Below are 24,437 nucleotides of genomic sequence, written 5' to 3' on the forward strand. Positions count from 1 at the left end.
TCCAGCAGGACAGTGTTTGCTAATATTGTGGCTGTAATCAATAAAGAAGCCTGCAGGGGGCACTAGCAGGGTTGCAGATTGTCAATACCACCAGAGAGCTTCTAATACAATCCAGAACTCCCAGGATTTCCTGTTTTGTAGGGAGCGCTCACAAGAAAAGAACAGAGGTGAAAGGAGGTGCAGCTAAAAAATCTAACTGTATCTTCATTCCCATCCAGGGATGCAGCGACCTCTACTGGATTCCTGTATGAACTGCAGCCAGTTCCTGTTCAATTGGATTAACAGGAACGCGCCTTCTATATCTTATATATTTTACATGAATGTAAATTTATAGCGTACCTGTGGAGCTCCGTAGATGTAGAGCACCAGCGGCTCGTTCTCGGGGATGACAAACCAGGCTTTCTGCCAGCCCCGCCCTCCTCCTTTCTCCATGTGATGCAGAAAACTACAAATCACACTGTTCTCTGCTGCCAACGAGGCCTGTTTCTATAGCAACGAGAGATGGATGAGAAGAGAATCAGCTGTCTGCAACACTCGACGCCGGGTGACGTCAGAGCGTTGTCACACTCACCTCCAGGATGGAGCGTCTTCTGTGACTGCTGCTGGTCAGCCCAACGGGAGACGGCGACACGCCCACAAGCGTGGCGTAGCAGTCGATGCAAACACGGTTGGTTCGGTTGTTGTCGTAAGACAGGCGAGCGCGAAACTCCGAGCATTTCCCACAAACCACCTGGAGTCGACACAGACCGACACACAATTGGTAACTATGACATATACTGATATGCTGGGTATGATAGATGTGAGCAGCAGGTAGTACAGATACTTCAAATGTTGGCTGGTACTGAATATACTACTGATGTTTGGAGATATTGTGGATGTGACACGTGTGCCGAGGTGTTGTGGATGCTGCACATGTCACAGACACTACAGATGTGGGCTGGTGTTGGGAACAGTCTGAATGTGGAGAGCTTTGTAACACATCACACGTCGTCTGGCGTTGCAGAAGCTGCAAACATCAGCTGGTGCAGTGTCTGTAGGTGTTGCAGACAGATGTTATGGATGAAGAACGTACGTGTCCACAGGCTTTGCAGTGGTGGCGCCTCTTGGTAATGGAGTTGAATGGCTCCTGACACTTCATGCACAGAGTCACTTCCTTCTCTCTGATGGGAGTCGGAGCTCGTTTCCCCAGCTCAGCACAGCTCTGAGAAGCAGAGAAGGGAGAATATGAGTCACAACTGAATGATTTCTGGGAGTTCAAGAACTCCGCTCTTCATGTCAGGGGGTCAATTTTGTCGCTGAGTGTTTGTGTTACCGGAGAGTGAGGCGGCGTGGAGTCATCATCTCGGAGTGAACAGTTCAAGTGTCGGAAACTCTCCATGGTCTGCTCGTGCCTCTGGATGGTTGCCTGGATGGCCTGAATGTAAACAAAGTAAAGGGTGAATTTCATTAGAAAAATATACATATGAAGCAGAAAATCCTTCATTACTATCAGTCAATTTGAAATTTGTCCTAAAGCAGCGGGCCACAGCTCGATTTGGGCCAGTCTCAGTTTTTTTGCATAATAAATAAATGCTGCTGTAATGAAATATAATGAAAATTACAGAAAAGTTCAGATAGTTTGTTACCGAGACTATCCTGTAATTATATCATATATAATATAGTTTATCTGATACTTTAGAACTTTGGTGTGGGAGACATCATCGTGAGTTGGACAAGCTGTAAAATCCATTAAAAAATTAAGTCCTCTTTTGTATTTTCCAAAGATGTCTGGTGGGCCGGATTGGAGTCTTTTGCCAGGCCGATTTTGGCCCCCAGGCCTTATGTTTGACAACGCTGTCCTAGAGGCTTTAACGCCAAAACTTTGTGCCTGCTTCACAGTACTCGCCACTGCTGACCGAAAGCAAACCATGAGCCCATCAGGTCTGCAGCCGAACGTTCCTTCACAGTTTCTAACGTGCTGGTATCGAATCATCTACGCCCGCTGCATCAGCACCACTTACCTGGATCCAGTCTTTCTTCTCCTCCTCCGTCCTGCAAAGCCAAGATGAAACAGAAAATCAGTGTTTTTGTCCTGGGAGACAGATTCTGATTACAGCGAGTCCTCCTGCAGGTGTTTGTACCTGGCCTGCAGCTCCAGGGATCTCTGTTTTCCCGACACCAGGAACGTCCTGGCCACAGCGACGCTGCTCGTCTCCTTCAGCTGAGGACGCAGGCGGGAAATTCACTGTTAGTTTGTTAAAAATATTCAGGCTAATACTGAGCACGCTCATCTTTATCCTCTCTGATCTCTAACAGCTTTTGTTATTGGTACAGGAGCTGCAGACACAACCTGCGGTTTTTTATATGCATTTGTTTTTCCAATGATGTCTAATTTTCTCTTAGAGCTTTATTATTGTTAGTTCTATTCAACGGTTAAAGCTGAGGTGGATGCATGTTTTAATACCCTGCGTCTGTGTCTCTGCAAGATAACACAAAACCCCACCAGGCCAACTTTATGAAGCTCGGACACTGAACGAGTGCTCTTCTAGTTATTATTAGTCTGTAGATCACATTAATATGACTTTATTTGGCGATTAAACATCATACTGTCCACATCAGGTGTTTCTATGCTGAATGCAAAAACACCCTGAGTCCAACAGTGTCTTCAGTGAGAAAAGCCGGAGATCTCACCTCCATGCCGTCCACATCGATTCGGGCCCGGACGCTGTACTTCTGACCAATCAGACGCAGCTTCGGGACGCAATACAGTAACCTGTCATTGAACTGCAGAGAGAGGCAGGTGTTGCTTATTACTGTTACTATGACTGTATGAACTCTGTAAAGCACTGAGAAGGAGACACAGACAGTGAAGTACCAGTATGAGGTATCTGTCCTGCGTGGTCCCGTTCTTATTGGACAGCTTAAGGATGTGTCCCTCTTTAATGAGCTCATTAGTTGGGTTAACAATGTCTTCTTCTCCTCCCAACAACTCGTACACCTTCAACAGCTTCCTCATTCGCTCCTGGCAGAGACATAAAAGAATCACTTAGCGGTTAATGTTCCTGCCGATGCTACATGATGGTTTTAGGGCATTTTAAGTTCACTGGAAACCTAAATATTAGATATAAAATACAAAAGGCAAACTGTGAGATTACTAGGACAGCTGTGGAGCCTGAAGGAAAAGTTTGCGATCTACATTCTAGCGTTCCCAGTGAGTCGTCAGCTGGGAGACCTAACATCCTGAATGGAGTTTCTCTACAGGAAGCCCGGATCCCCTCTGAGGTGACTCTACAGATCAGGGTTCCAATGGAGCGCTTAAATTTTAACCCTAAAACACCAAGTGACACATGAGTTTTTGAGACATCTACATCATTGGTGTGATTTTCTTTAAACCCTAACTCCTTATATGTCTTTTTTTCAGATGAACAAACTGTGAGTATCAAACTGCAAAACAAAAGCCAGATGTAGCAAAAATGTTACATCTTATTTCATGGTTCAGGCTTTACAGGGTTAAAGCGCAGAGAGGGCACATACTACAAATACGTACTGGTCTGGAGCAATCTGCTATCACTGCCTGATGGAAAACACTGTAAAAATATTTGATGTTTGGCTGAAAGGAAACAGCTGGAGTCTGGCAAATCACAGCCCAATGGTTGAAGGAACTGCAACCCTCTTCTTCTTCTTCTTCCTCTTCTTCTTCTTTCAGCTGCTCCCTTTAGGGGTCACCACAGCAGATCAACTCTATCCATCTTCTCTGTGGTCTTCCTCGTTTCCTCCTGCCTGGCAGCTCCATCTTCAGCAACATGTCCACCCTCCCTCCTCTGCACATGTCCAAACCATCTGAGCTTTGCCTCTGACTTTGTGTCCAAACCCCTCCACCTGAGCTGTCCATCTCACGTTTCTAAGTTGGAGGAAATGCAGTATATAAAAAATGCCAGCATGGTAACTGTGATCGGGTCTGGACCAGTGTCCCGAAGTTAAGCTCTGTCTAAATGGATGCCATGAGCGGCTGTAGTGTATTCTTAGTATTAGCTTCCCTCTAAAGCTTGTTTAATGCCACTCACACGTCCTTGTCTGATTATGCTGCGTTTTCTCACTGCCTCCTGCACAAATCTCCAAAAAGCTGTCAGCTGAGTGAAACCGGCTCACATCAGCAGCAGCGGCTTTCCTTTAATCAGTCACAGCTGATTAGAGACGACGGCAAACATCCCGCTGAGAGGAGGTGGAGAGGCTCAGACCTCTGAGTCATTACAGCAAAAACCAGCTTGAACTCCATGAATCCACATTTCTGCTTCTCGTGCTCTTGTTTACATTAACCATGCTAATCACGCCATCGGTGAAAGACCTCTGCAAACCCACCTGGGTACCCGGTGTTCTTCAGGCAGATTCAAAACTGAATTATAAACCAACCTTTGAAGCAGCAGTCGTGTTTACCCGGAGCTTCAGGCAGTTAATGAGCGTAATCAGGAGAGTTTAATTAAAGATGAAGTAAAAGTTGAGCTTTAATCTATCCCGGGCCACATTTATCTGAGTGATGTGGTGTGAACTGCGGCAGACGGGGGTGATTATGGCTCACAGCTCCGGGTGTCGAACGTGTGAGAGTATCTTACCATCTTCCTGATGGCAGCGTTGGAGTGTTCGGCTGCTGTGGCGATCAGCTCCAGAGACTCTGCAGGAGAGAGAGGACGGTTACATGAGCCTGCAGCTCAGACACACAGAGACCCAGGAACCAATGAGGGCGAGGCTACCAAATATTCTGACTTCTAGCTTCTCTGTGCAGCAGCGCTCCCTGAAGCCCAAAGTTTGCTCCATAGAATAAGAGCTGATGAACCCAAACTAAAGTCTGCAGTTACACTATATTGCCAAAAATACTTGCTTGTCTGCCTTCACACACACAAACTCGAGTAGCGTCCCATTATTATTCCATAGAGTTTAACATGATGTTGTCCCACCCCTTGTAGTTATAAGAGCTTCAACTCTTCTGGGAATGCTTTAGGAAGGTTAAGGGGTGTTTATTGGCATTTTTAATCGTTCTTCCAGAAGAGCATTTGTGAGGTCAGATACTAATGCTGGACGAGAAGACCTGGCTCAGAGTCTCTGCTCTAATTCCTCCCAGAGGTGTCCTGTTGGGTTGAGGTCAGGACGCTGTGCAGGCCAGTCAAGTTCTTCTACACCAAACTCTCTCGCCCATGTCTTTATGGACCTTGCTTTGTGCACTAGTGGACTGGACTGGACTTGTTGCACAGGTAGCATCCTATCAAGGTACCACGCTGGAGTTCAGTGAGCTCAGAGCGAGTCGTTCTTTCACAAATGTTTGCAGACTGAGTCTGCATGCCTGGGTGCTTGATTTTATACGCCTGTGGTCCTGGAAGTGATTGGAACACCTGGATTCAATGATTTGGATGGGTAAGTGAATACTTTTGGCAAGATAGTGTATCAGAATGATTACATAAACTGTTTGAAGTGTGATCAAAAACATTCAAAAGCTTTACTTGATTCATATTTGCCTGATCTCAAATTCGGGTTCACGCTCTGGTACAACTCTGGCCTGTTTTCAGCACAGCAGCTCTTTTAGATCTTTCATTTGAAGTCCTACAGTGTGTCGAAACAGCGATCCTTCTACCTGAAGGTTTTATTTTATAGCCAAAAAGTTCCTGTGTTTTCATTCTGCTCTGAATCGGCATGACAGCACCACGTTCAGATCCTCAGACACCTCAGGACGTTACAGCTCTTAAAACCACCATAAATCATGAAAGAAAAAAGACGAGCACACTTTCAGTCTCACTCCTGCCTTCAGGAAACTGGAAATTTCAACTGAAAACTGATCAGTCACAGCCAAACATGCAGCTCTTATCAGCACTGACAATCCTTCGCTCTTAGTTTGAAACAGAAGCCTCTGAACATGTCTGAGATCCACGGTGAAATCTCAGAGCGCACAGTGGAAGCGCTCAGAACGGGACTTCCTCTTGGGATCTAATAATGTCTGAGAGGACGACGCTGCATGTGCAAACAGCCAAATCTAATCTAACTGGGCCTTTTGCTTTTCACTGGCCTGTTCTTTAGGGTTTTTAAACACATTTGATCGCACACAAGTGTCTCTGTTTTATAATCAAAGAACATTTCATTAAACAGCAAAGTGCTTTCTCCAGCCAAGACCAGACCCTGGAACAAGGTCTTAGAGACATCATGCATGTCCGAGCTCTCATTTTTAGCCTAAACCAGTGTTTTTAAAATATTTTGTGCTCAAAAACAAAGCTGACGTTTAAAGACACGACTGTAATCAGATACGCCGTCTGGCATGTTGTCAGTTCTTTTGATTGTATCGTCTTGTTGGTTTGGGCTTTGCAGGAAGCTCCATCACATCAGTTATATCAGGATTCCTGAAGTGTCTGTTTAGCTTGTTTTGCACCACATTAACCAAATTCCCCAGCAGATGATGCACTCAGTCAGAGAGCTGCTGACAATTGCTTTTCTTTTTTCTTTTTTTTACACTTTTGTTGAGGTGCTGCATCCTGCTGCTGGGTAGCTGTGATTTCCTCCACATATTAAAGTGGTTCATTTTTCCTACTCATGAATTCAGTTATCCTTTTTATCTCGTTTCTATCAGAGAATTTCTGTTGCTACAGGTTAAGGACTTCAATATATAACAGAATAATAGGCAATAATAATAGTAAAAAAATACAATATATTTTTGTCTAGATTATATTTATAATGCACAGTTGACACTATTCAGGAACGCTGGGCTAGAGAACTGAAGGTAGTCGTGTTTTTGTGTGTTTGTTTTCATACTCTGGGCGTCCCTGTAGTCCGGGGCGTCCTCTGGCAGCCTGTGGAGGTAATCTTTGAGCAGCAGCTCATAGCGAGGAATCCTCTGAACCGGCTCCAACATGTGGTGCTGCAGAGTCAGGTTCCCACAGCGCTCCTCCCTCTGCACAGAAACATCAAGCACACATTTGTACACAACAACGTGTGATGATCTTAAACTAACGAGCCAAAACAGGACGCCCTGAGCAGCCTGGAGGCTGCAGACCTCTGTAGGTCCCTGTGGTATCTGGTGCAGAGCCGTCAGCAGCAGATCATTTATGTCCTGTAAAGATTTGGATTATGCACCTGTATCTCCTGGACGATGGTCTTAAACTGAGTCGATCTCTCCATCCAGATGTTCACCAGCTCCATGGCTCGGTCAAAGTTCTTCACATACTCGCCGTACATCTTCAGGAAGGGGGCCAGCTTCTGTAAGATGTCACCGATCCGCGGGTTTAAGTCCCTGTGGGAAATAGAGAGGGAGGAGTGAGAGGAGCTCCTGAGGAGGAGCAAGGGAAGAGGAAGAGGAGATGGAGGCTCACCACTCCTCCATGCGTTTCTGCAGCGCCGGCAGCAGGAACTGCTGGTGGAAACAGTAGATGGAGCAGATGTTGGAGAAGATCCCCAGAACGACATCACAGGGGAAGGAGGAGCGAGACCGAGCCTCCTCCAGGAGTCTGGCACAGAAAACCTGTGGGAGGAGATGGCTTCAGTCGGGCTGATATTTCTCACAACAGGAAAAAGTTCACACCCGCCAAGCCTGCAGTGGGAATACTGTGGGGTTTCCATGGCAACAGTGACAGCTCAGTGATGTGAAAGTCGGCTAACAGACAAACTGATTCTACCAGGAGGAGAGGACCTGCGAGCGACTGACAGCTAGGTAAGCTCGCAGTCTAAGCCTAGTGTGGAGGGCAGCTCCTCTTCCTATTGGCTCACAGGCTGAGGAGACCCCTCTCGACTCACCTGGTCCAGCAGGTGGAGCTTTGAGACGTAGGCAATCTCTGTGTGCAGCAGCTCATTGGCGATATTGAAGACCCTCTGCTGGACAGACAACTGGACACAGAGACAGTTAAACGAGTGAGTGCACAGTAAATATTTTCCTCTTTTAAAGGCAAAAACGCCCAAATCAGGCTGGACGGAGACCCAAGTTCAAGTCAGAGAGAGTTTTACTCTTCATTCGCATTATTGTTATTATCATTATTATAACATTAAACTATATAGCTAGGTTTAGGACATAGATATAATAATGATGTTGAATTATTATGGATGGCATCATACAATAATGACGGTAGCATTACTATGACTGTAATGCTCTAAATACTACTCAACAAATATTTACTTCAAATAAAAGTACTGTTTCTTTTTCTGTATATTTGCATATAGAAACTGTGTGACTGCCTTTGATTTCCATTCAGTTGTAAACACTGCTCAAAATCATTTTTAACATATTTAGCACTAATTCAGCCACTTAGGCTTATGGTTTATAGATCACTGCTTACCAATAACAATTCATTACAATTTTATTTATGTAACACCAAATCACAACAACAGTCACCTCAAGGCGCTTAATAGTGTAATGTAAGGGAACCTACAGTATTACAGAGAAACTCAACAATCAGACGACCCCCAATCAGCAACCAGTTTGGCGACAGTGGAAAGGAAAAACTCCCCTTTAAGAGGAAGAAACCTCAGGCAGAACCAGGCTCAGGGAGGGGCGACTATCTGCCGCGATTGGCTGGGGGTTGTTGTGGTAACAGATATAAAATAGTTACCATAAACATTTGGTGATGAGCCGAACCACATACAGGACAGGGCTGCTGTCACTCCGTCTGTTCTTATGTTAAACCTTCCTATTGCGCTTCTAATGGTTCACACCGTTAGTAATTAAATTTGTTCTCGTATTTAAATATATTCTCAACTGTAACTAAACTAATGCAGGTGTGGCAAAAACCGCCCATTGGTGGGTTTTTAGTAGTGTAAGTAAGTGAGATCATAACCAGAATTGAATGCATTAGAAATACTTATTATAATAATATAATTTATTATGTTATATTTTCCTGTGTGTTTATATGTATTATATTAACACTTATATTGTAGTTATTATATTTATATTTATATTTATATTATATTTTGATCCTGTAATATTACTTTAATAAAGAGTCTAAATACAGGTATTTAACACAGTACAGTGTTTGAAGTCTGCAGCTGCATTGATCATGTAAAACATCTGTATGAGGACGCGGGCCTGCACATGAACCTGAAACATAGCCCCGTGTTTTCCAGATCAATCTCCTCTGTGTATTTATTGACCCCCATCGACCTTTTTAAACTCCCACATGTTGTCCAAGATTCCTATTAGTGGAACAGTTATTTCCATGAAAAGTCGAGGTGTTTATTCTGTGTAACGGCTCACAAACATCAGCCTGAGGAAACCTGGTTAGACCACCTGAATCCTCACCTCAGCAGAGTCCTGTCGGTCTGTCTTGGGAGGGGCCAGCACCAGAGTTAGCTCCGCCTCCTCCTCCTCCAGGTCGCTGTCTCCCTCCTCTGAAAACTCCCTCCTCCGCCTCGCACCTGCCCTCGACTCCCCCTCTTCGCCCTCCCCCTCACCTCCCTCCCCAGCATACGAGGATGAGCTGGAGAGTCTGGGCAAAAGGGCGGGGCTGCACTGATAGGCCACACCCCCATCATCCACACCCGCGAAGCAGAGCTCCTCGCTGTGCGATGGAGAGCTGATGCTGTCGATGCCGCTGTCTCGATTGGCCAGCTTGCCGTCCGTCTGCGAGGAGGGGAGGGACAGACGCTCGGAGGGCAACTCTGATTGGTCGAGCAGTGCCGGCTGCAGCTGCTGCTCCCTCATTTCCACGGCAACAACATCATCCTCTACATGTTTCTCTGAGGGGCTGTAACCCGACTCCATGGACAGACGCTTCTGATGGTGATCGTCCCGGCACGCAGCCGCCAGCTCTTCATCATCATCGTCTTCATCGTCATCACCGTCATCGTCATTATTGTCATCTTCCTCATCAGGTAGATCACCCACTCCCCCCTCATCCTCACCCTCAGGCCCACCCTCATCCCCCTGTGTGATGTCGTCGTGGCTCGTGAGCTCACACGACGGCTCCTCTTCAGGGAGGGGCGGGGCCAGTGATGATGCTGGTGATGAAGGACGGGAGGACGACAGGGAGGAGGGGGGGTCGGAGAGGCGGGGACACAGCGCCCCACCGGTGATGTCAGGAACCACAATGATCTGTTCCCTGTAAACAAACAAACAATAAACAAACAGAAAAGCCTCATATAATGACATCACTCCTCCTTAACCAATCAGAACTCACCGCTCAAACTTCTCGATGAGTGACAGGACACAGGTGGGGGAGGCGGTGCCGTCTGCACGAATAGGTGGAGGTCGGCCTGCCCGAGGGTCCGCTGGGAGGGGTTTGCAGGGGGGTGTAGGTGGGAGGGGCTTTTCTGGTGCTCGGGGGCGCGGCCTGGTAACCCCTGTCTGCTGCTGGAGGTGGGGGGGTTTCGGTGGCACTGTGGGCAGAATTACAGGAAGAGTGATGACCTCATGGATGTGATAAAAAAAAAAAGTGAATCAAATTCTTACCCTGAGGTTTGGGTCCAGGCAGCGGCGGCCTGCTCTTGCTCGGTGGTGTAATTGTGGTAGCTGGCAGCTCCGGCGGCCCCGTGTCGTTCACCAGCAGGAGCCCATTCGCAGAGCCACGGCGTTCTGCTAGCTCCGCCCCTCCCTCCAAGGAGGCGGGACCTGATGTGGAGGAGCTGGGCCCCGGGTCGGAGCTCGGCTGCTGCGAAGAGTCGGCATCCAGCGCCCCCAGGTGACCGCACGGTGAGCAGGACGGCTCCAGAGAGAGGCTCTTAGTCAGCAAGCTGGGACTGGAGGAGGAGGAGGGACCTGAGGAGGAGGGGACAGGTAAAAATGTAACAGTGTTTGTGTGAGGTTGTTAGCTAAAAATGTTTGTGAAAACGGATTTTGGTTAGGCTTTAGTTCAATGTTACAGTCGTAAGAGGTCACCAAAATAAAAGTATCTTGTTTTTCAAGATAAATTCATTCAGCAGAGTGAAGTAATTGATCACTGATGACATTGTTAACCTTATTTTTCTTCATTGAGACACGGACTGGAGCAGCTGTGAGACTCCCGCTGCCCCTTCAGGCATCATTACTGTGGTTTCTATCTGCAGATCCTGAAGCTTCATCAAACTCTCGGCAGGTTTCCTCTAAATCCAGGAGACATTTTCTCTGCTGCTCTTTGTTTTCAGAAGCTTTTACTTCAGCTGTCCTTCACACACTAACAGCCTTCGTATTCAATCAAAGCTGAAAAACTTTCTTTATTAGATTTGTTAACTTCTAAAGAAGCGAGGAGACGGGACTGACTCAGCCGAATGTGTTTGTGTGTTTCACTTATTTTGCTTTTCACTTCCTTTTTGGGTTTTTATGTTCCACCACTGAGTCTTTGAACCTTTGATTTTCAGTATTTTAAATGTGGTTTATATTTTTTATAGTATTGTTGGCTCTTGTTTTATAGATCCAGATTCCTCAGACAGGGTGTTTTTATTGACTTTTTATATTGTTTTTTATTCCATTAATTATTCCATAAAGAAAAGAAGTCATAAATACTGGACCGCACTCTTTATAATTTGTGAAATAGGGCACTGGCCTTGGTGGCCCTGCTTGTTCCTTGACGGTTTTATTGCTTTTTTATCAAAGTGTATTTATGACTTCTCTTCTCCCGTCTTTGACGATGACTTGACCTCATGTTTCTTTGTCCTGCAGTTAATTTATTTCATTTTTAGCTTTGTGCACAAACTCATACAAAGATTTATTCTGTTTGTTTATTCTTGTTTCTGTTTGCTTATTTCATGCAAATCATCTTAATGTTTCTGTGTCAGAGGCAGCAGTGACTGCTGCCCTTTAGGAACAGACACATTTCCTGATGGTCAACAGTGAACTCCATTGGCGATAACAGAAGAAACCGATGGGCTATTCAGGCTTGACTCTCTCCGTGTCGCCATGGTGCCCCAGAGATGCATACAGGTGTGTCCATGCAGCTTTCTCAGAGAAGTGATGCAGTGTCACCTGGCTGTGCATAATAGACGAGCAGAAGAAAAAGGAAAGGTACGGAAAAGATGGAAAGGATATCCACAGAAATCTGCTCGATGTTAAATAATTAGTCCTTAGTAGAAACCAGGTCTACCCAAGGGTTAAGTCTTTTTTAAATACTTACTTTATGTTGTAAAGTAATATTTGGGATATTGAACTAATTACCTCTTGCTTTATATAAATTGGTCCAGTTATCCTTACTTCCAGTTCTGAATAGTGAAGCCAGTGTGGATGTGTCTATAGGGAGGTGAATTCTCTGTCTGCAAAAACAAACCCAGTTGTGTTGCGTCTATGAGAAAACGACCCTTCTGCTCTTTTGATTTACGAGCTCACTAAACACTCTCTGGGTGACTTTACGGCCTCAATCGTGAGTTTAAAGTCTTATTGAACAGAACACAATGCTCGTTTTGTAAGTTATGGACCAGTTGAGACTGAAATAGAAGGTCAACAAGTTTTGCTTTAGGGTGGTGCTAACTTGCGATTGTGATTGATTGCAGTGTCACTTAGTTTCTCAGTCACATCCACCCCTTGCTTGTCCCTTCTAGTTTTAAAATGCTATGATGGTGAAATGGTAAAACCTCAGTGACCAGTGGCTGATAGCACAGCTGGTCATGAATTTCATAATTACAAACAGGCTTTAAATTATTCATCATCTTAAAAAACTTTGGCAGGATGTAGTATAACATAAAGGACTTTCAGCTGCTGCCTGATTAACAAAGAGTTGCCATGGTGGGGAGCTCAGCATGTTTGATTTTGCAGATTTTTATGCCGGATGTCCTTCATGATGCGATCTCAAAAGAGTTTCATGTTTCCCACCGGGATCGGAGATCTTAGATCTTTTACTGTTTAGGCCACTGTGTAAACCTCTACATTACTATTAAACAACTGAAATAAAAACATGTTAAGTACTCATAGAAAGCATAAAGATGGACAGCTGCCGTCACTTAAAAGTGAAGCCAGTGGGAAAGCGCCTTAAACCTGCAGTCTATTAAACAGCGACCAGGGGGCGATACCTGTGGTGAGCAGAAGAGTTCAGGTCCTAGAAAAGTCTGCCGTTAAACAGCCCTTTGCTCTGACCTCACTCAGTAAGTCTATTTATATTAAGTCTATGTTTTACATTTTCATAACGTAAAGATTCAGAAAGGAGGATCCTCATTGGCTAACAACCTCTGACTGAGAAGCCGTTTCATAGGTTGTTACATCCTGTTTCAAAACACCAAGAAGGCGATGGTGAAAACACTCAGCTCAAGGCTTCATAACAGGACTTCACAAACCATTGGCTCACAATGGTGACACTGTCTATACAGCTGCCAATTGCCAGACCAGTGTGGTGCACAGAGATGCTGCAGTACAAACAAGAGAACCAATCAAAGACTTCTACAGCCGCTAAAAAGCTTCAAAAATAAGCAAAAACGTGGTCGAGTCCAAACGCTGATGAAGTCTGCTACAACAGGGCGACTAAAGGAAAGTCCAGTAGTTTCCAGCAAATATTGAACGGTATTTATAATTGAAATCCCCCCTCCTTAGAGTAAACATCCGTTTTTTTATACAGCCCAGAGTCTAGACTTGTAGATTTGTATGTGGTATGACTGATGCATTCCTGCAGAGGGTTTGTTGAGCAAGTCCACATTTTTGTTTCCTCCCAGATTAAAAAAAGGTCTGTAAGATCTCTAAAGTCTCTAAAGCAGAATATTTACCCAATGAATAAATAGTTTAATATTTCAGTGGAGCACGAAATTAGAGTTAGCATACAAAATTATCCGTTTGAGTGAACAGAGTGGCCTGTGATGGAGATCAACACCCGGCCTGCGGACTTTTAAGATGACGTTACGTTTCTCAGATGAAATCTCTGAAAGCAGAGCAGTAAAATTATAAGTTGCAGGAACTTTGAGTGTGTGCAGTACACAGAGTAACTAAGTTATGTACGGCAGGGAGTGTGTGTGCAGATGTGAACGTGATGGGAGGTCATGGGAAAACATCAGCAGGCTGATGTAGAGCAGATGGCATCTCAGTTGTTTAGAAAGCACCGTTAAGAGCAGCAGTCATTAAATCAACAGACTGGAAAAGATTTACTTCAGGCTAAACTGACCACACACACCATTTCCCACAATTCCCTCCAACACCGGCAAAAACTTCCTGTTTGAAACAATCCCGATGTTCTGCTCATCATTGAGGGGGGTTCAACAAACCCTTTAGGCCATTTTGACCTACAGTCAAAGTCCTTCTAGAAGCAAGCCTCGCCACTCGGCTGCCATTTTGAACACCTCAGGGCACCAATCTGGGCAAATATGTTGAAGCGTTAGCTCAATTAAGTTAAACTTCAGTGCTCACCTGCACATACAAACTCCATGACCAGCCAAAAAAGTTCTTAAGATTTTCTTTTCCTTTTGAAGTTCCAGAGTCCAGCCCAGAGCGCTCCGTCTCACGATGCCTCTGCTGCAGTCAATTTCTTTGACTAAGAAGGTTCTAGTTTTGGTGGTTTTTAAGCTGAACTATTTGGCACAATTTAGTCTGTAGGTGTTTCTGTCCTGGTTTCAGTCTCCGGTCGTCTAGGTAGTGCGGCAACACTTTAGGCGTGGCCACCATGTTTGGATGACACCTCTGAAGTCACTCTCTGACCTCATGAATCCACGATTTCACCACAGAACTCAAACTTTGATTGTGCCCAGTCGTGGATTTCAGGTCATACTCAACAAAACATTCAGCCTATTTTATAAATTATGGTCATTCTTAGAGTTAAAACATTATCCAGGATGCGCTAATGACTGATTGGGTAATGACTTTCAATCACCTAGTACCCTCTGTCTCTCAGTTAGCTCCGCCCCTTTCTCATCACATCTAGGTTTAAAATAATAAGAAGACAGAGAAGACATTCACGCCTTGATTTTGCTGCTCACTCAGACCTGCCAACACCCTCAGTTTCTTCAGGCTCGTTTCTGCTGCTTTTATCAAAGATATTTTTCTTTCAAGGCCATCGGTGAGTGTGGAAATGTAGCTCGCCTTCATCTTCACACACATCTCTCTCTTCACCACAATGGACCAGCGCAGCCTTGGCGTCAGTGCAGAGCTCGTGCAGATACAAATATAATTGATTTTATTACTTAAATTATTTGTGAACTTTTTGGCTATGAACCCGTGAACATCCTCAGACTGCACCACATTTGGTAATCACAGAGTTAAATTCTCAAGGAGCTGAACCTCCAAATTATCAAACATGCCCTCCCTCCCTCCCTCCCAATCAATAAAAACAAGCAGTGACAGACTCAGCCAGAAGCTGATAGCCAGTATATTCTAATCCATCTCTTTTGTTCCTCTTATCTAATCCAAGTTTGGATGGAGCCTATCCCTGCTGTCATGAGGCAAGAGGCAAGGTAGGACAGGACGTCTACTTTCTTGCATGTCTTTGGACAGTGGGAGGAACCCAGAGTACCTGGAGACAATCCATGCAGACACGAGGAGAACGTGCAAATTCCACACAGAAAGGATTCAAAACCAGGACCTTCTTGATATGAGGCAACGGTGCCCGCCACCACGCCACCACGCCACCCTGCCACCCCCAGTTGCCTAATCCTTGTAAGGGTTTGGTCTGTGAGTTGTGTGTGCAGGTAGGTCAGCTGCTGGAGAAAAGCTTTACAGGTCAGTCTATCATCAGTCACAGCTGGTCAGAGACAGGTGGGTCTGTAAGCTGATTAACAGGTTTGTAGGTCATCTTTTTTTCAGCACTGTTGATACTCTTTGATATGTGAACAGTGAGACAAAATCCTCATTTCCCATTTTAAATGAAGCTCACTCATCAGTCTGCTGAGTTTCATGTTCTGCTGTGGCGTTCTTTTGAGCTACTCGCGTCGTTGTTTTCGTTGGTTGGATTGAACTGATGTATATTTTTACTCTTCAAGCTCCTTCCTTTGACTTTGAACATTTACAAATGTAGCCTACTAAAAATCCAAAGGAACATCTGCTCACAGGTTTTTCCTCTCTACCTCGCCGTGATCATAAAAATCATATCTAAATATACCCTCCCCGTCTAAAACCAACTACACCTTTGTTTAGTACCATATTTAGGAAGAGCAGCAGTTTGTTGTCATCCATCCAAATCCTCCATATTCCAACCCAAACTTGACACCTTAATAAAACCTTTAACAGCAGAGATGTTTTATAATCCATGCCTGGAGCGATGTTTCAGACCAGAGCCATAAAACAGGGCCGAGCATCCAATACTGACATTTTTTTCAGAGGTATGGACTCTTTAAAGCTAGATGTAACAATATGGTACGCTGAAGGTTGGCACCAAGTTGCAACACAGGCCAAGAGCGTGGTTGGAAAGCAATGCCAGCCACTAGGGAAAAAACTTTTTTCCCCAACTGTCTGACAAGTGGCTGCTGGAGGTCGCTGGCTATTACTCAAAACCGGGCGCAAAGAGGGCGATTCACCGAAAACCTCGCTGCTTTGCTCACTAGCAAACTGTCGTGGTCGTCGGTTGTCTCACAAGCAGAGGTGAAACAGCAAAAGGTACGAAACAAACCGGAAATTGAGACCATTTTTAATTTAAAGTTTCACTACCACTCTGTGAGTAGTTCGTGCCTGTTTGCAGACAAGTTGGCAACTTCAACACAAACTGCAGGGAATCTGTTAGAGCCAAAACAATCACAAGGAGGTTTTTGGTTAAAGAACTGAAAACTACTTGGTTATGGGAAATAATACCTAATGAGAAGCCAACAGTTCCTTTATAATCATTAGTTAGGACTGAGAGCCCAACGCACATCGCACATCAACCCCACAGGAAACCTTTTGGATTCTCTGAGATGCCAGCAGTGACAAAATTGCAGTATTTGATGTCGTGGGAATGAGAATGGTCCAAAAGCTGATTTGTGCTCACACTTTTGTGCTCGCTGGCTACTCAGCGAGAGAGCGCTGGTGGGATTCAACAAACAAAGAGACATGAGAGACAAACTTGGGTGAAGTCCTTCAAAAAGCCAATAGTGTGGAGCCTGACGTCAGTGAGCTACGTGTAGGTGGAGTGATGATTGTATGAAAAGTTGGAACAAGAAAGGGAACAACAGCAGGTGACCACAACGAGGAAGAAACCCATCACAAAATGGCTACAGAGGAAGGACGGTTTTCAAGAAGCCCATGTATTTTTGGAACTGCCCCCTTCAGACAAAATGCAAATACAACATATAGAGGGCGGCCACAAAGCTCTGCAGCACACCTACAGACCACCGGCACACAACCACACAGAAACAGTAAATGGACTCATGTTTATAGAGCACATGCACACAGTCACACAGCGCTTTATTATTCTATGCATTATAAACCATGGTCTATGGGCAGTTTGGGGTTCAATATCTTGATTAAGGACATGTTGACTGGAGAAGCTGGGGATCGTACCACCAACCTTCTGATTAGTAGGCAACCCACACCTGAGCCAAGATGGAGGCTCTGGAGGTCAGTGTGGGTTTCAAGTCCTCCCTATGAGCCTTATGGTTATTATGGAGACTGCTGAGGCTCTTTAACAGGTTTTGGTCGTCGTTGGTACGGTTTAAAAAAAACAAAAAAACAATCCAAATGCAAAATCAAGCACATAGATGACTGGAGCTCCATGTAATTTTGTGCACCTCAACCGCAGAGAACATGAAAAACTACAAAAATACAATTTAAAAACACATTTTACTCACTGTATAAGAATCATAAACACGGGGGCGTGGCATAATTTCAAAAAGACTAAAGTTTCTAGTCATTTAAATGAGCAATTCACAGGGATGCTGGATGCCATGATCAGCAGGAAATCTCACTCTAATTCAGTCCAGGGCAGTTCTGTTATTCCATAGGTGTTTAATTTGGCCCTGGGAGTTCTAATATGTGGAGACTGGAATATTCATATTAAATACGACTCTTAAGAGACTCTCTCCAAATGCCTGGACAACTCTAAAAATGTGAAGTGAACTGGGAATGATGGATTCATTATTAACTCATAGATAGACGATCAAAGACTGGAGACCTATTGAACCAATCAACTGTTTATTTAACTTCATTTTGGGGTAATAAAGAGAAAAATGCATTCTGGAGACTTAACACAAGCTTTCTAAATGATAAGAAATGTAAGGAACTCAAAGAGGAATCATTTAAAGACTAAATGGATAACAATAATATTGGGGACATGTCACACAGAGCTTTAAGAACATTTAATGCTCGACCTGCCCATTCTGCAGAATTCACCTTCATCATTTTACCACTATGAGGCTCAGTGTGTGTGTGCGTGTCCGTGTGTGTGGAGGGGGTGTGTCCGCGTCTGTCTGCAGAAACAAACCAGCTCAGACAGAAACTCAGATCACACCATCTCCATCCTGCTGTGCAGCCACATCAGCCTGGAATGAACAGCCACATTTAACATCGATGGATCGGGAGCCCATCAATAAATCTCTCTCACGCACACACACACACTGCGAGTCTGGCTGTGATGGAGCCTCCTCATTGGTTCCTGTCTGTCTGATGTTTCTGATTCAGTGTGAGTGATGATGGAATAAAACAGAGAATCGATCAGCTGACATGTGTCGGATATCGATCAGCAGATGAGTCACGTGTCCTTTTTTTGTTTTTGTTAAATGAAGCCTGTTTCAGCTGAGCTGAGAGCAGCAGCAGCCTCACATCTGGCAGACGCAGTATCATGCAGCCATACTAGCCTACATTCACTGCAGCGAGATGTCGGTCAGTGTGTGCGCGTGCACGACAGCCGGAGTGAGCGCGCGTATGTCACCCCCAAACACCCTCCCCCATCCCCACCTCCCCCATCATCAGGATTATTCTAGTGATGTAAAAAAATATTTATCCGAATAAAATAAAGGCAAACGGGACGCGGCGAGCACGGCGAGGCTGCAGACGTGCGTGTGCGCGCGTGCCCGTGCGACGCCTGTCAGCAGGTATATGGAGTGTGTGTGCACGCGGTGCAGATGTATGTGATGCTGCCGGAGACTCACCCCTGGTCAGGCTGCTTCTGTCCATGTACATCGCGCAGCAAAACACAAATCCGGTCATTAAAGAAAATGTTGGTGCGGGGAGAGAGCGGCTCTCCCGGTCCACAGCAGCCGAAGAAACCGGGTCAGAGCCACGCACACGCACGCACACACACACGGGAACCCACCGGACCGGCTCGGACCCACAGACACACCGACAGACCGACGGTCCGGACCGACCGCAGACCTGCGGGCTGCTGCTTCGGGATGGAGAAGTAGGTTAGATCCGCTCGGTTTGGTTCAGGGGGCTGCCCGGTGTGTGAGCGGCGGGCGGCGGCAGAGCGAGGGGAGGAGGGGGGAGAGCGAGAGAGAGCTAGAGAGATAAGGGGGGGGGGGGGGGGCTCTCAGTCCTCCATTTTGGTTTCCATGACAACAAATTAAGAAGATACAGAGAGGGACAGATGGGGGTGAGATGGTGGTGGTAGTGAAATGTGTAAATACATCAGACTGATTGACAGGCGAGGCCTGATCACGTGGTCTTATGGCGCAGAGGCTACAGACAAACTGACTCAGATTAATCTGAAGTTCAGAGGAAACGGTGCAAGTTACAGGGGCAAGCACCGGTGTTGGTATCGGATCGATACTAGTGCGATAGGATCGATATTTTGTCCTCCAATCGATATTTTGTTCATATATATGTGAATTTAAAATATGAAAAATGTCAACCTTGTGTCGACTGTCACGTCTGTTTTATTTGTAGCTAATAGCAGATTGGATCAGCTTCTGTTGATTAAGTCCTTTGGAGACGAGCACATTTACATTTCAGGTGTCCGAAAAACAGTTTTAAACTACATGAAAAGCTGAAAGGTCTGTTTTGGTTTTTGTCAGTTTGCTGCGTCACACTCTAACACAAAAAACACCTTCTAGTAGTTTTGATAAAAACCAGTATTTAACACCCTTGGAGTGAGGCTACTCTGGTCTTATGACTGTGTGCGTAGCTCTTTGGCTATGCAACAACAGGTATTGTGGAAATTCAACCAACACAGAGACTACAGAGCCATACTTCTGTGTTTCTTTCAACACATACAAGTTAATGTCTGTTATGCTATTTGTAGTCTGAATGTCAGTTGGTTCAAAGCCTGGTTTGAAAATAGAAAGAAAACCAGAAGAAATACAAAAACCCAGTGAATATAAAATAAAACCCAAAGAAAACTTACAGTGGACAGTTTTCAATGTTTTAACTCTCAGTTTTGACAGATTTCTGGGATTCACTGGTCTGTTGAACCTTGTATCCCCGTAGCTCTTTGTAGATTTTACTTCATTAACTTCTTTAAATACAGATCACAGATTTATTTATCAAGTGTAGAAGTTCTAGAACAGGCTATATGGAACAGAAAACCACATAGTGATTTGATTTTTGTATCTTTTCAGTATCTTTTCCAAATTCTAACAAAAAAAATCTTGTGTATTTATATTGAATTTGGATATTTTGCTTGTATATTTTTTCTGGGGAGGACTTGTTGAGGAATCTAATTTCACAAGTTAAGGTTGGGAGGACTGGTTTTTAAAAATGTGTTATTTATATTTTCATTTTATTTTTGATATCATATATACATAAAAAATAAAATATTACTGTGAAAAAGAGCTAAAAAAAATTATTTAAATTAATCATGGCTGCGTACAGACAGCAGTGTGTAAAATCTGGAATACCTCAGGGTTCAAGTTTAGGTTCTTTATCGTTTCTTATTTACACAATTCATCTATGTGAAATTTCATTATTTAGAGGTAATATTTTGGTAGCACACGTGAAGCAGATACATAATTATTAATTCATAAGCAGAAATATAAAATGTGCTTTTAAAAAAACTCAAAAACAAACAGTATAACTTTTCAAATTTGTAGCCTTCAGATCTAAACGACACAAACATCTAGTCTTTAGTCACACTGCTTCCTCTGGAGACACTAAAGCATTTATGTGGCTTTTAAACATCTGCTGAGAAAAACACCTGGAAATACTCAGGCGGAAAATCAGCAGAGTTCATGCTTAGGGGAAGACGGTCCTGCAGGGTCTAACTGCAGTGCAAAAAAAAAAGAAACCTCTGAGAAAACTCAACATTTTTAGGGGAAAAAAAACAGTAAAACTTATGTTTGGCTAAATAAAATATTCCACACACAATTTTACATAATCACAAATTAATGGTTTTTATTTTTCTGAGAGTTCAAATTAATCTGTGAGTGGAATCCAATTTGATACTTCGGTTTACAAAAGAAATCACTTTTTTTTTTTCATACATATAACATATAACATTCATTTTCTTAACTTTAATTTAATGGACCATTATGTCAACAGTGTTTAAGAATTCTGAGGAAGTCACATAATTTCACCCTTAAATGTTACATTTTGTTTTATGGAGGCATTTTCAGTGCATAAACCAATTTGTGTTTACATTTTTTATTAATAACAAGCATTTCCACCACATGTAGTTTCACTGTCTGGAGAGACACCAGAGACTTTCAGAGCACCTCTAAACTTTATCTTACATTACAACAAGATGCTAAAGTTTTAATGATTTAGATCAACAGCAGCTAGCTTAACATTTTTCAAGAGCTTCCAGAGATGTTGTGTTGTAGTGGACTCTCCTCATTTGCCAATGCATTCTCATCCTGGTCCATAATACAAATACCTTTTTGTCAGGTGTATCCTGCACCTAACCCTTATGTGCCCAGGTGTCCTTTGGTGGTGCTGCTGCTCTGATGTAGCACCAACACCGTTGTGTCAATATTATTCACTGAAGGGTAAAAGTCCTGATTCGAAGACCTACAAAGTGCACATTAAGATGCTGGATAGATGGGTAGGAGTAGCTTTAAAAAACACAAAACCATCAATGTCTTGTGTGTGTTGCATTTTGATTTCATCATGTATTTGCTTTTTACTTTTACTTGCAGAACACCTGGGAAATGCATCGGCCCCCAAACGACAGCAAATTTAAGTCTGCTGCCATCTCATAAACTTTGAACATAACTAGTTTAACTAATAAGTGTAGGTTGTTTCTGTTTTTTATCCAAGTTTGTCTTTAAGAAGGTGGGGGAGGACAGGAAATGAATCACTGAGAGCTCAACTTAGTGTATGCACCCACAAGGGCTGCAGAGAGGAGAAAACAAGCTCCCGCTTCTACTGAAATCCAATAAACACGTCTTACACATGAAATTAGCATGTTTTTGAAGTAAATTCATCCATCCTGTTCCTCTGTCTGTTTTCGCTTAGTAAAACAAGTAATCCTGACCAACAAAGAGTTGATCTAACTCAACCCCACAGCGAGGTCACTGGATGATAAACAAAAACAAACACACCCCTGTTATTAAGCTGCTGACACACGGACAGACAAACAGGCTGATCGAAATGGATGTACCCCCCGGGTCTTCTGGGACTAAGCTTAAAACAGCACACCCACATCGGTGTTACGTAAAACAAACACACCCCACTTATTGAGGAGGACAGAGGAGGAGAGTCACGGCTCTAGAGTAACAAATCAAACACACCCTCAGGTTAATGTGCCTTGAGACAGTTAATCTCCACCCATCTATGGAGGTTGAAAGACAAATGCACCCACACACACATCAGAGAGGAGAAAAAAAAAATATCAAACACACCCTGTTATTATCTGGCAAGGGTGGAGATAAAACTACAGACTGACCTCTGACCTCACACACTAACACACCTCCCCTCCCCCGCAGCAGCAGTGGACGACCCGGTGACCTACAGAGACTCCAGTTCCCTCATCCAAGCCCCCAAGGACAGATGAACAGACAGAGAGCATTCAGCTGCTTTAAAGCTCAAGCAATGGAACAGCTGACACACTTATTTATTTCCATTTTCTTTGGGGGGGGGGGGGCTTTACAAAACAACTGAAAGTAAAGACCCAGACAGGAAGTGAGGGGGGGTATATGTAACACTGGTCGATGGCGGATGTGAACTAACATGAACCACTACACCACTTTCTAAAAGTAGAAACACTTGAAATAACAGTGCAGTCAATAGAAATTGTAGAATTAAGAGTAGAGATACTAGAAAGTGGGAATAATATCTCAAACAGAAAAAGTAGAAATAGCAGAAAAAACAGAAATAACAGCAAATAGTGACAGATAACATAAATAAAAGTAGAAATACTAAATCGAATGAAATAATAGCAAAATTACTAGATTTAACACGAGGCTGCTATATTTAGAAATACTAGATTACAATAAACAGAAACAGTACAAATAAAAAGCAGAAATTACAACACAATAAGTAGAAACAGTATACAGTAGAAATAGTAGAAACAGTACAATCAGACATAAAAGTAGAAACATTAGAAACAACAGGGCAAGAAAGACAAAGAGCAGAAAATATAAGTAGAAACAATGTAAACAACAGCAGAAAAAAGTAACAATCAATAAAAACAGTAGAAGTAAATGTAGAAACATTGGAAACAACAGCAAAAATAACAGCACAAGTAGAAACAGTGTCAACAAAAACAGTTCAAAGTAAAAATAAAAAATGACAAAAATCAATAGAAACACTAGAAATACCAAAGCCAGAATACGAGCAGATGAAGGAATAAAGAGCAGAGGATGTTCCAGCAGCACAAGCATGAAGTAGAAACTTGAGAAGCCAGAGGGAAAAAAAAAACAACAACCACAGAACTAAAAGTAGACAAAAGTAAAACTGAATAAAGACCATAAAAATGTTTTCCACACTGATAGAAATGGTAGAAACAATAGAAAGTCCTTTTTTCCCTGTTTAACTGAACAGTTTGTTTCTGCATGTCAAACTGTGTGTGATCAGCAGAAAAGTGAAAATCTGACAAAATCATTAAAGTGGAGGAACAGAAGAATCATGCAGAGGCAAAAATAACTGATGATGATAACGGTACACTGTAAAAAAATTATAAGTTGGCTTCACTTAAAATTTCACTTAATAAAAGGCATGTAATGTCATTGCTTGAAAATTGTGGGCAACACTTGTCTAGTTCACTCTGAGTATGCAGACCTATGAACTCAATATAATATAAAAAACTGCTTTATATGACCTCAGTTTAGCAACTTTTAGATTATATACATTTTGAAGCTGTTATGGATGCTCTAGATTTCTTTTTATAAAGCTAAGAGTACTGTTGTACACATAGACTGTACAACAGATGGATGTAGCTACCGTGACGTCATGCATCACAGCCATGTTGGATGCAAAAACTGGCCAAAAACTTGTGCAGTTTCATGTAATTCCACAGATATTTGTGGAATCCCTCCATTCTGAAACCTAGCATATCCAATATTTAGAAAATTAAGTTATTTATTTATTGAATGAGACCCAAAATGTGTCATTGAACCCATAAACTCAACATGAAAGTGTTTACAGAGGTCAAAATTAAAAGCGGTTTTCCACTAGACTTCTATAAAACCAGAGGTCTTTGTGCAACGACAGCCGTCGTCGTCTGGTGGCCTTCAGACAGAATCAAGATGTAAGGCACTTCTGCATTGGCTTGGTTTTTTCAGCGTGGAAGTTACGTCCATGTTTTATGCTGTACATGGTTTTGCACAATATGTGT

General features: G+C 43.5%; 1 protein-coding gene across 2 annotated transcripts in view; it reads right to left on the reverse strand.

The window, feature by feature from the left end:
• The window catches only part of fgd1 (FYVE, RhoGEF and PH domain containing 1), a 36,585-nt gene that overhangs the window by 713 nt on the left and 11,435 nt on the right, over window positions 1-24,437 (reverse strand). Inside the window, exons 1-17 of one of the 2 annotated variants that reach the window (XM_039603858.1) lie at window positions 18,877-19,074; window positions 10,391-10,696; window positions 10,119-10,317; window positions 9,242-10,040; window positions 7,747-7,836; window positions 7,326-7,474; window positions 7,090-7,246; window positions 6,769-6,907; window positions 4,590-4,648; window positions 2,855-3,001; window positions 2,671-2,763; window positions 2,121-2,200; window positions 2,001-2,031; window positions 1,313-1,414; window positions 1,073-1,201; window positions 572-730; window positions 340-486 (exon numbers count right to left, since the gene is read on the reverse strand). In XM_039603858.1, the coding sequence (XP_039459792.1) occupies window positions 340-486; window positions 572-730; window positions 1,073-1,201; window positions 1,313-1,414; window positions 2,001-2,031; window positions 2,121-2,200; window positions 2,671-2,763; window positions 2,855-3,001; window positions 4,590-4,648; window positions 6,769-6,907; window positions 7,090-7,246; window positions 7,326-7,474; window positions 7,747-7,836; window positions 9,242-10,040; window positions 10,119-10,317; window positions 10,391-10,696; window positions 18,877-18,934 (2,844 nt within the window). In that variant the 5' untranslated portion in view covers window positions 18,935-19,074. Of the gene's footprint in view, window positions 1-339; window positions 487-571; window positions 731-1,072; window positions 1,202-1,312; window positions 1,415-2,000; window positions 2,032-2,120; window positions 2,201-2,670; window positions 2,764-2,854; window positions 3,002-4,589; window positions 4,649-6,768; window positions 6,908-7,089; window positions 7,247-7,325; window positions 7,475-7,746; window positions 7,837-9,241; window positions 10,041-10,118; window positions 10,318-10,390; window positions 10,697-18,876; window positions 19,075-24,437 lie in introns of those variants that run through there. The other variant, XM_031759139.2, reaches the window with a different exon arrangement.

The sequence above is a fragment of the Oreochromis aureus genome, linkage group 20, assembly GCF_013358895.1.
Source record: "Oreochromis aureus strain Israel breed Guangdong linkage group 20, ZZ_aureus, whole genome shotgun sequence".
NCBI lineage: Eukaryota > Metazoa > Chordata > Actinopteri > Cichliformes > Cichlidae > Oreochromis > Oreochromis aureus.